Raw genomic sequence first — 12,771 nt, forward strand, 5'->3', positions numbered from 1 at the left:
GCGGACTCCTGTTCTGCAAGTAAACAGCTGTGTTGCAGGCCTCTGCCCACAAGAACAATGGCAACCCCTGATCATGTATCATGGCTTTGGCAGCCTCTATGATGGATCTGTTCTTCCTCTCCGCAACCCCGTTCTGCTGGGGGTTGCAAGGAACAGTGAACTCCCTCCTAATGCCTGCCTCCGCACAATAGTCAACAAACTCTCCAAGGGTGTACTCTCCTCCATTGTCCGACCTCAAGGACTTGATCTTTCGACCTGTCTGAGTCTCCACAAGAGCTCTGAACTCCTGAAACCGCTTGAAGACCTCACTCTTGGTCTTCAAAAAATAAATCCAGGTCCTCCTGGAGTGATCATCAATGAATAAAACATAGTACTCATATCCACTCAAGGAAACATGAGACATCCGACCGCTCACATCGGAATGAATCAAATCAAGTATCCCCGTCGCTCTGCTGTCACTGCTGGGAAACGGGGATTTGGCAAACTTGCCCATCGCACAACCTCTGCAAGTATCAAAGTGATCAGTACTGAAATCTGGCACACCTGTAGTGATCTCCCGCAATGTCCTCAAGGCTCCATGATACATATGTCCCATCTTGCGGTGCCAAATCTCACACAGCTCAGAACTGCTAGCTCTGCTGTCGGTACTACTGCTCAATGCCAAAAGGGGATGAAATGCAAACTTGTACACCTTTGCATGGCGTACACCTATCACTCTAGCTGAATCAGCTGGAGTGTCCCTGGGATACATCAACACCTGTCCTCCCCTGAACAGTACCTCATATCCTCTGTCCTCCAAAGCTGAGACGGATATGAGGTTCTTCCTCATCCCTGGCACATAAAGAACCTCTGACACCTTCAAGGGAGGTTTGGACTCCCTCTGAAATGTCACTGTCCCCACCCCGACTGCTCTAACAACTCTGTCATCACCGAGTACTACCTCAATATCAGTGCCACTCTCTGAAAGCTCTGAGAAGTACTCACGGACTCCTGTCATGTGACGTGAAGCCCCACTGTCCACATACCAAATACCTGTAGATGCTCCGCTAATCGAGGGAAAAGCATGCTCCCTCTGAACCTGTGTGGCAGGTGATCCTGCACTAGAGGACTCACATGTAGTGAACGCAAACTCCCGGTCAAAACGACCTGCAAAGTCCTCAATCTCAGCTGAAGCTGCCACGTCCTGGTTCTTTCCCTTCTTCTTCTTCTTCTCCGGACACACAACTGCATAGTGTCCCATCTTTTGACAATTCCAACACTTCACCTTGGAATAGTCCTTCTGTGTGTTCCCCGGTTTACCTTTACCTTTGCCTTTGCCCCCACCACTGCTTGTGGAAGCCTGCTTCTTCCCTTTGCCTTTCTTGCCTCCTGCCACCAGTGCTACATCCTCATCCTGCTCAACTGGCTTGGCTGCCCCAAGCTGTCCTTTCCTGATCTCTGTCTGAATGCAATCATCCCAAAACCTCTCCCATGTGGGAAGGGTCTCACGTGCACAAACTCCATCAGCAAAGTTCAACCATGAACGGGGGAGGCCATTCACTACAATACGCACCAACTCAGTGGATGGAATGGCCTCTCCAATCGCTGCCAACTCATCTCTCACATTGGTAATCTTTGTGAGATATCCAGCTGCACTATCATTACCCATCTTAATGTTCTTCAGCTTCTCTTTCAGGACCATCTTCCGGTTCTCATTGGTACTCTGGTAGAGATTGGACAATGCTGTCCACATCTCATGGGCATTGCTCTTTCCTCTCACATGAGGAATGCAATGGTCTTTGATTCCGTCTAGAATCAGCCTCTTACCCTTATTGTTCTTCTTTTTATAATCAGCCAACTGAGTAACATCAGTGGGCACAACAACAGGGTTCTGTGCGGTATGCACCATGATATCCCAGACTTCTGCCTCCTCAAAGATACTCTGCATTCTCTCCTTCCAAACGCTGTAATTTATATGCCCATCCAGCCTATCCTCCACCCTCAATCCCAATGACATCCTGCTGTCCTAAAACTGAAAAATAGCACTGCTGTAGTAAAGATAAAACTGTTGTTTATGAAAAAATCAGCTTGCTGGAATTTTCTGAGTGAAAAATCAGCAACTGTAATTTTTCCTTTTGCTGTCCCAAACTGCCCTTCAGCACTCAAGCTCCGATACCATGTAAAAATTTCTGTTTTCCCACCCCGGTTTTCAGTTTCTCCTTATTTCTCCCATGTAGTTAAATGCCCATTCCCATAACCATACATTTAACAGACTGAAAAAAATAAATATTGCTGAAAACACAAATTCTGGAAATTTTTCAGAATGCTGGAAATTGCAGAATTAAAAATCAGCAATTAAAAACAGCCATTAAAACACATTAAAACACTGATATTTTTGGTCAACTTGACCCTGGAAAAACCCCCTACAACTCTTGGGGAAAACCAGTTTGAGAGCTCTTCTTTATTTCTGAAAATTGTCTTTTTACAGTGAGAATTATTCAGCAAAAAATCAGCAAGCAAATTTACAACTTATCTCCTTTCCCGTGCCTCACAGCAATCTGGAAATTACAGCAAACAGGACAGCAATAAATGCTGTACGACCTCCGTTTTGTGTGCAGAAAAATCAGCAAACTGCTCCTCGATTTTTGTGCAAAAATCTGCCTTTCACTATGTGCTGAATCAGCTGTACAAATCTGCTCAACTGCTGCCTTGGAATGTGTGCCAAGCTGCTGTCTCCTTCTCCTTCCTGCTCAGAAATCTCTCTTGCTCTCTTGCTCTCCTTCTCCCAATCTGCTCATGAAAGAATGAATGACCTTTTCCTCCTTTTCCTCCTTTAATATAACTCCAAGTGACTTTTGGGTGATCCAAGTGACTTTTGGGTGATCTCTAAATCCAATGGCTGAAATAGATTTAGATCAATGGTTGAGATTAAATGCTCATTTAAATCTCACTTTCTATTTTTTAATTCACCCCACTTTAATAAAGACCCACTTAGTCATTTATTTCCAAAGTCACTTTTCCTTTCTAATTTTTCATTGACTTTATAAAAGTCACTTTAAAATTAGACTTAATAACTTTATCACTTAAAGTCACTTTTAAATTAGATTTAACTTTATAAAATTATAAAGTCACTTTAGGAGAAAAATTAAATTCTTTTGGACACTTTTCCCTAGGCCAAAGATCAAAGCCTAAGGGAACCACCTGTCCTCCGGTACCAAATTTCAACACTTGGAAGGCTGACTTGGTGGAGGAAGGTCATTTGGTCAGGTCTAAGGTCTTGGTTTGTCTCAACTTGATTTGAATCTATTCATGGAAGAGTTTTACTGGGTTTTCCCCAATAGAGGGGTTTTAGCCCTGGCTGAGTGCCTATATTTGGTGTCGTTGATCTTCATGCTTTTGATTTGATGATTGCTTGATGAAAAGAACATAAGAGAAGAACATAAAGAAAAGTTAATAAGACTACAAGAATATCACAAGTAATTATCAACATAAGTGAATCATTCTGCCTTTCTGATTTTCTAACATGGTATCAGAGCTAAGGTGAAGGAGGAAAGAAAAAGGTAGCTTGAAAGTCTATTGAAAGGAGGGTTAAGAAGGAAGGAACAAAAGAAGATCATTAAGGAAAGGATCATCTATATCAAGTCAAGGAGATATTATAAAGTCTATGGCAACCTCAATGAAGACAAAAAATAAGCTAGAAGGAGCCTCCAACTACAAGGCATGGAAGAAGAGGATAGATCTTATTCTTGCTAGGCATAAAGTTTTGGATTTTGTTCAAGGAAAAGTCAAGGAACCAACAAATGATGCAGGAAAAGAAAAATACAAGGAAACTAACATCTTGGCCATGAATTTGATTGTAGATGGAGTGAAGGACAATCTAATCCCATACATATCTAATATAGAATCTGCAAAAGAGATGTATGAAGCCCTCTCTAAGTTGTTCACCATCAAGAACATTGGTCAAATAGTCAGTCTCAAGAATGAACTAAGAACAATAAAGATGACGAAAGATGATACTATATCATCATATTTTGTAAGGATCTTTAGGATAAGAGATGAACTCCAAGTTATTGATGAAGTTGTACCAGAGAAAGAACTCGTGATTGCTGCACTACTAGGTCTACCAAAATCTTGGAGCTCTTTTGTTGTTGATGAAGCTCCACCAAAGAAGAACAAAGCTAAAGAATCTGAAGTCAAAGACTGATACTATTGAGTCTTTCCTTGCATATCCTTCTAAGTCTACTATTTTAAGTTTTGCAATGATTTTTTTATATTCTGATTTCTAGAGTTAGTAGATCTAATATATCTTGTTAGAACGTTTTGGATTAAGTTGTAGGTTTCCCTAAGAAAGACTAGATTAAGAGGGAACCTTCACCATTTTACCAAAAGATAAATATATTGTTCTTTGTTTCATCTTTCATGTTTGGTTTCCTCCTCACATCGAGATTTGCTTGTATTGTATACTCATAACCTTTTCCATTATATTTTCCTTGGTAGCAAAGCTTGCAGAATACACAAAGGTTGTGGAGGAGACTTTAAAGGGAAGACTTGAGTCATGAAATAAGCCGTGTTGCAAAGGAATCTCTTCAAAATGATACTCTACAAGGTTTGTTAAAGAACAACTCAAGGTATGTCTTAGACTACAAGTTTTGTTGCAAAAGGTATGATCATTCTTCTTTTGAAATTTGCTTTATATTACTAACATCTTTATGTCTAGGGTTTTGAATCATAGAGATTCTTGTTAGGGTGATTAATCATTAGATTGAATCTACCCTTGTTATACTATCTCTTGTTATTTGATCATTTTTGTGAAACCCTAACCTTTAGGGTTCACTGTAAAACCCTAGCCTCTTGATGCTAAGGGTATGTCAATGTTGATTATGAAACCCTAGTCTTCTTAGGGTTTGTTGATAAAGTCTAGAACATATGATGAAATCCTATTCTTTTGAAGTTTAGGGTTTTGGTAATGTCATGGTAAAAACCCTAGTCCTTTAGGGTTTGTTGTTAATGTCTAGGTTATATAATGAAACCCTAGATTTTTAGGGTTTGGTGAATTAGGGTTTATGAACAAAACCCTTGTAATAGTTATAGTAAGATCCTAGGTATATATTCTTTTGTATGATCGAAACCCTAACATGGTCAAAATTGTTATCTAATTTTGGAATTTGATGTTTGCATCTAGGGTTTACAACATAGAAAGAAATTGATATAAGGAATGAAACCCTAGAGATGAAATGTTGGTATGCTAACCTAATTGTTGATATTCATGTTTTAGAAATCTAGGGTTTGTAACAAAACCCTAGTAGAGATTGATATTCTAGGGCATGATAATGAAACCCTAGAAGTATATTGTTTTCTATTATTGATATGATTTAGTTTTCATAATGAAATCTAGGGTTTGAAACAAACCCTAGTAGAGTTTGACGTGTAATTCTAAGAGCATATTGTTGAAATCTTATGATTGGATTGATATCTTGATTGAGTTGCTAAAGCTTTATGTCTCGAAGATAGAGTCTAGGGTTTATTGTGAAACCCTAGCAAGATGTTGAAGTCTAGAATATAAAAGATGTGACCCTTGCTAAATATGAACCTAACTAGGTTTAGGTATTTGATGTCTAAAGCTTGAATGTTTTGATGCTTCCATTGTAATGACATGATTTTGATAACTTCATGCTTCTATATATTTGTATTTGGTTGTACTTGCTATTAAAATTTTGTAGGTACATAATCTTCAAGATGTTGAAGATGTTCATAATTGAAGATGATAATAATGATAATAATGATGAGCATGATGAAGGAAGCTATAAGAATGATGATGATCAAGATGACCTTGATGCCATGAGGAAGAAATAAAGCCTTGAAAAATTGAAGTCTCTCCATTGTTATAAAAGTAGGACATTGTTGAGTTGAGAAGAAGCTTGGATAGAAGAAAAGGTATGTGTCCCCAGTTAAGAGGGCGGGCATATTATGACAGTCATAGTAAATACTTTGAAGAAAGAATGAAACTGAAGAATGAATGAAAGTACTACAAATGGATTTGCAAATGAAAGACTTGAGAAGTATTAAGGCTATATTCGGTACCACTGATAAAATAAGAAAGCTTCTGACAAGTTGTATTTGGATAACTTGATGATGATATAAGTAGCATCAGAATGAGTAAGGACCCCAAAGTTTTGTGTTTACTTGTATATATATTTGAAGGCTTATTACTGATTGGGGTTGTGATTGTGCATGATCTCTCAGTAAAAAGGTTGAATGTTTGAAGCATGCTTAGATTGGTGGATATATATCTGATTAGGAGAGATAAAGCAGCTTGGGGCGATAAGATGCTTGGGAGGACATCTAGTCGGCCTATGTGTTGATGTCTAGATGCCGAAGTAGGGAGGGTGGCATTGGTCATGGAGCTTCGATCTTGGATACACACCTAGATCCCTAGGTTGGTGTTAAAGCTTAAAAACTTGATGGTACCTAGAGTAGCTAAAGCTTGAGTACACCTTAGTCCCACCCGATTAGAATACCCCGGTGAGGTATCTAATCTATAGCACTATGTGTGCTATGACTCTTCATAGAGCATATATTTTTGAGATCTTCCATGTACCTATGTATATATGTAATTATGAACACCTCCCTAATTAAGAGGGAGTGTTGAAAAATGTAACTATTGTCGGTCTTCATAATTGTATTTGAGTCATGATGTAATGTATTTATCAAAATAAAGAAAAAGAGATTTTATTGTAAAAAAAATTGACTTATTAAAGCATGGTTTTCATGCTTGCGTCAATGATTAATGGGTCAAAGCCTCCATTGTAGGCTTCTAGGGTTTATGTCAAGAGTCTTTGTCCTTGTCATTATGTAAAAGACCCTTCTTGGGCTTTATCTATCAAAAAAGAAATTTATTTTGATGTAAATTAGGTCTTTTAGGCCTCCTCCACCAAGTCGGCCTCAACCTGGACAAGTCGGCCTAATTGAGAGACAGAATCCACTATATAAAGGCAACAACTCGACCTCATTTGGAGCACATTCACAACAAGTTTGATCTGCAATTGTTGGAGAAGAAAAAAGGGTGCGAAATTCAAGGAAGAAGGAGAAAAACCCTAGTGAAGAAGTTTGGAGACCTTTTTCTCTCTCTTAGACTCACATGTGTGAAATTTTGAAGCTGCTAGGGAGGCCGAAATTTCAGATCTGCAGTAGGGCCGAAATTCTGGAAGCTGGGGGCTGAAATTATGTGGTGTTGTTTGGAGCTGGGAGGCAAGAGGAGACTACTGAAGTTTGTAGAATCATCTTGGAAGGTTGACTTGGTGGAGGAGGAAGGTCTTTTGGTCAGGTCTAAGGTCTTGGTTTGTCTCAACTTGATTTGAATGTATTAGTGGAAGAGTTTGACTGGGTTTTCCCCTATAGAGGGGTTTTAGCCCTGGCTAAGTGCCTATATCTGGTGTCGTTGATCTTCACGTTTTTGATTTGATGATTGCTTGATGAAAAGAAGATTAAAGAAGAACATAAAGAAAAATTAATAAGACTACAAGAATATCACAGGTAATTATCAACATAAGAGATTCTTTCTTCCTTTTTGGTTTTCTAACACAATGTACAACCTAGTTAGACCTCTTACATATATTTGGCATGTGTTAATTCTATCTAACCTAAATTTAGGCCTTAAATAAAGTGTCTTACACCTTAACTCGCCCCTTGTGATTTTTTATTGGCAAACATGCCAAGTTCCCATGTTATTTTGTCAAGAAAAGCTTAAAACACAACTTTATCCAATTATTTAGCACAAGAATAGAGACCAACTCCACAAAAGCTAAAAGAGTTAAAGTAGAAAGCTTTTACCAATCCTATTTGCGTGGAAAAGAAATAAAGGTGGGACAAAATATAAAAACTATAAATAAATCATGTTAAAATAGCAACAACTCAATTGGTGTTAAAATTGGCAACTAGGGCCAAACTACATGAGGATCACCTTATTCATGCCTGATAATATTTTATCTAGATTCCTCTCGTTGAGAGGTGTAGGATTGATCTAAAGATCATCCGATTCCGATAAGTATTTATGGAGATATGAATTTATTTTGATTATGGACAAATTGTCAAAGTCGGCCAACAACTTATGTAGGCTCAGAAGCCCAACAGACACATCTATTCATCATCAACGTTTGCATATAAATACAGGATGTCTCCTCCTCATTTGGACACACTTCTCATCCATCTCTCTCTCTCTTCTGCGCAGAAAAGAGTCTCTCCCTCTCTCCTGCGCAGATAGGTCTCTCTCTCACACGTGGGAAGGAAGGACGCAGTTTTATAAGGGTTTACAAACTGCAGATTGGAACTTTGACCAACGTTGACCAGCATTCTCTCTCTCTTGACTGCGCAGTAGGTGAAGTTGACTCTCCTTGGAAATCCGCAATTTTTGGCACAAGAATCGAGGTGATCTGACCTCTGATTTGGAAGATATTGACTGCCCTAGTTTAGGGCTGATGTTGCTAATGCCACTGATGTCGATGAGACTAATGCCGTTGATGCTGATGATGCTGACGCTGATGATGCCGCTGATGCCGATGATACTGATGCCGATGATGCTAATGCTGATGATACTGATGTCGATGATGCTGATGCCGATGATACTGATGCCGATGATGTTGATGTCGCTGATGCCGATGATGCTGATACCGTTGATGCCGATGATGCTGATACCGTTGATGCCGATGATACTGATGTCGCTGATGCCGATGATGCTAATGCTGATGCAGCTGATCTAGGGTTTGTTGCTGCTGATATAAATCAGATTTTTGTACTATTTCTCTCTGCTGAATTATTGAAGATAAAAGAAGATTTGATCAAAGGGTTTCCCCATATTGGGGTTTGTCCCTGGCTAGCCGCCACATCTTGTGTCTCTTGTCTTGGCTTGTTTTCTGTTGATCGTTTAATGTTTTATCTGCACTTTACTTATGCACATGTGATTGCTAATCTGTGGATACTAATAAGAAAGATAAGTAAACTGCTTTAAGCATAGAACATACCATAATTTAACATGGTATCAGAGTTGAGGTGAAGACAAAGCCCAAGCAAGAGCAAGAGCAATCACCGAAGAGAAGGTTGGCAAGGCTATCTAAAAAGAACTATGGGGTCCTCAACACTCTTCCCCACCGAAGACAAGCTCCGTGAGAAGTCTGACTATCACGGATGGAAGATGTCTCTCGATCTGACTTTAGAAGATCAGGAAGTGTTGGACCATGTAAGAGGCAATATTATTGAGCCTCCATCAAATGCATCCGCTGCTGCCAGGAACAAATGGAAATCCGGAGAAGTCAAAGCAAAGAAGATCATCCGGGACTCTATCGACAAGCGCTTGGTGGCCTATGTTTCTGAGCTGAACACCTCCAAGGAAATCTACGATAGACTAGTGAGTTTATTTAATGGCAAAATGCATTCAAGAAGAAGCAAGGATGGAAGAACAGGAAATGCCCACACTTAAAGGTCATCCCGCTGCCTTTTCTTCTCATGCTAAAAGAAGAAACAATTCCGAGGCTAAATCCAAAGGAAAGACTGGACCAAAGGGTGGAAGAAAAGGACGATGTTACCATTGCAATAAACCAGGTCATTATGCAAGGGAGTGTCCTGATAAAAGGAACTCACACTGGGATGATGATCAAAATCCCTCTCAAGGCAATCAAAGAAATGGCAGGTCAAATGGCTGAGGTAAAAGGAGTGCTGGAAATCAAGGAAGAGGACAACCATTCAAGAAGGCAAGAAATTCCAGGTATGAATCTAACATTGTTGACAATAAGCAGGATGAATATTATCTACCAGCTGCTCTATCTACCTCTGCTCCTCCGGACTCGCTGGGAAATTGGCTTATTGATAGTGATGCCTCAAGGCACTTCACTGGTTACAAAGAAGTTCTCCATAATCTGATAGAGAAAGAAACCAACCTGGAAATTGTCCTTGGAGATAATATGAAATATCCCGTGAAAGGTGTAGGCAATGTCTCTCTTAAATTGAATCAAGGTAATACAATCCACCTACAGGATGTATTATATGTACCTGATCTCAAAAAGAACCTAGTGTCCATTTTGGCAATGATTGCCTAAATTGTGCAACTTTTCTGGATCCTTTTGAGGGTAATTTGGAGATTGCCCTGGGTCACTGAGACTGCTTCGGGAAAATTGTAAACAGATAGAGTGTAATGTGCAAAAGATCGTTAGTGACCAGCGTGAAGCTCCCAGTCTACGGCGAGAATGTGGATGCCTAATCAGCATGGAGTTATGGTCGAGCCCTGAGCCTCGCCAAAATCAAAATGCCGGTCACTAAAGTACTGGTGTATGTTAATGATGTAGCCCTGTTTGTTATCAGGGACGAGGCGTACGAGCTCAAATTAGCATCCTGTTGTAAAATTATGCAACAACATGAAAATTGAGAAAGAAGCAAGCAAATTATTAAAACCAACCTCAGCAAATAATCCAAGACTTTCTTGATTTCCTTCCAACATCAATGAAACCCTGCTTATTTTGGCTCAGTTTCAGTTTATATCTAATGACCAAATGAAAATCCAAAGTACCATTCTTCTGCAAATCATCCCTAAATAACTTTTCAAGACAAAAATAAAACAAAGCAATTGAATTCATTCTCAAAAACGAAATTCGAACATTGAAAAAATTTACAGAAACTCATTCTCTTCCGCCCACCCAATTGCATAAACAAACTCGAAAAAAACACACATTCTAATCCACAGAGGCTCAATCTCTATTCAAACAGACAAAATCCAAATGGGCTTTGAAAGAGGAGGCCATTGATGACATATACCCGCAAACGAAGACGACGAGCTGCAAGAAGCCGAACTGAAGAAAGACGTGTTCAACCCCAGACGAGCAGCATTACTTCTACTGGCAGAATCACCACTTACATTCAATTTGGTACGAGAGGTGAAATTCATAAAAGCAACTGGCGCTCCACTGGAGAACGCCATACAGCCAAGAGCCATCTCCACAACAGACCAGCTCTGTTCTATCTTTTATCTTATCCTTTGCCCAACAGGTATGGGCATCCACATATAAGAAGGGCGTAGCATGTTTTTTCTCAACATAGAGATCATGTGAAAACCGTATGTTAGATTTATGTTTTTTAAAAAACATTAGAGGGATAAAACAGCATATAAAATAAATAATTGCCATTTATCGGGATCAAACGCTGAGGAAGTTTAAAATATATAGTTGTATCAAATGATGGGGATCTTGAGTAACAGAGCATTTTTCTCATTCGCGCAAATTTTAAAAACATGATGTTAGCGAAAAATCAATTAAGAAATGTAAATGTGAGGAATTTAAACAAAACATGCTGGGAGTATTCATTAATGAGTTTATTTAAAACAGAGAAAAGGTTTAAATTTAAAAAATATAAATATAAATTATTAATTTTTTTAAATATAAATTATTAATGATTTTATGTGGGATTTATTTTTTATCATAGTATATAAAGATATTTTCATTAATCTTGAGAGAATTAAAAATAAAATAGAAAATAACAATTATATAGAAAAATTTTAAATATGTATATTTAATTTAAGAATGAGTGTTTTTTTAAATTATATTAAAAAGCACTTTTTAAAATTTAATATGGAATATATGTTTAGTCTAACATGATATAACTATTGTTCAAGGGCTGTATTTAAATAAATGGATGCCAGACTTCGATCCGGCGGTGGATGTGCCTTCAGCAGTCCTAGTGTGGGTAAGGCAACCCAACCTCCTTGTTCACTGTTGGAATTGGGACTCCTTGAAACATATAGGAAACACTCTTGGGAAATTCATAGACAAGGCCAACAGCAAAGATCAGTACGATTGCGCCAGAATTTGTGTGGAGGTAGATCTGGAGGTCGGACTACTAGAAGCCATCAAAATAAGGGTAGGTCCTTGGACGCATGTTCAGAAATTGGACTATGAACAGCTGCCGTTCAAATGCCGGAAGTGTCACGTCTACGGACATTTTGCCAGAGACTGCCCGTCCAAAGGGGTAGAAGAAAAAGGGAAGGAAGAAGGATGGAATCAGGCAAAAAGATCCAAAACTTCACTTAGGAAGAATGCAAATGCCAATGCTAGAGCTCCCCAAGCGGGATCTGCTCAGAAACCACCCATGGAAAGCCAAGGGAATAAATTTGAGATCCTTGGATCTGAAATCATGAATACGCAGGAGACAGAAATTCCGAAGGAGATCTCTCTAGCTAAATCCAAAAGCGTACCAGAGAGATCCAAAGGGAAGATGTCAGAAGAAGAAGAGGAAACACAAGAGTCCGAGGAATCGGAAGAAGAAGGGGAAATAGGTGAATCACAGTCTACCCCTAGAAGATCTACAAGAGGGCGAATGTCAACAAAGGAAAAAAGAGACCAAGAAACATACAAAGACAAGCTTCAGGGCAGCCAACCAAAGCTAGAGAAACTCCTCACAAAAACCCCGAAGATGAAGAGGATCCAAACCCAGAGCTCCAAAGGTGCTCATCACAGCAAAAGTAAATGATGAAGATAGTCTCCTGGAATTGTAGGGGAATGGGCTCCAAAGCCAAGGAAGAAGCAATGAATAGTTTAATAAGACTGGAAGCCCCGGACATTCTCCTCATCCAGGAGACTAAATTGGAGGATTCAGCCTTCCTCCAAGCAAGCAGAAAATTTTGGAAGAAAGATGGAGCGCAAGCAACCTCTGCCCGTGGAGCATCGGGAGGACTTGGGTCACTCTGGAATCCAAATAAGTTTGCTTTAATCTCTGAGTCCCTGAACACTCATTGGATTTTGTTAAAATTGCAGC

General features: G+C 39.3%; 1 protein-coding gene across 1 annotated transcript in view; it reads right to left on the minus strand.

Moving 5' to 3' along the window:
• LOC149177522 (Ribosomal protein L34) overlaps nt 1–11,078 on the minus strand; it is an 84,493-nt gene extending 73,415 nt beyond the window's left edge. Inside the window, exon 1 of the mRNA XM_089420155.1 lies at nt 10,780–11,078. Coding sequence (XP_089276281.1) covers nt 10,780–10,957 — 178 coding nt within the window. The 5' untranslated portion in view covers nt 10,958–11,078. The remainder of the gene's footprint in view (nt 1–10,779) is intronic.
• Nucleotides 11,079–12,771: the final 1,693 nt, after the last annotated feature.

Source organism: Pinus tabuliformis, chromosome 4_1 (assembly GCF_031772625.1).
Source record: "Pinus tabuliformis cultivar Carrire ecotype Pingquan chromosome 4_1, CPIR1, whole genome shotgun sequence".
Taxonomy (NCBI): domain Eukaryota; kingdom Viridiplantae; phylum Streptophyta; class Pinopsida; order Pinales; family Pinaceae; genus Pinus; species Pinus tabuliformis.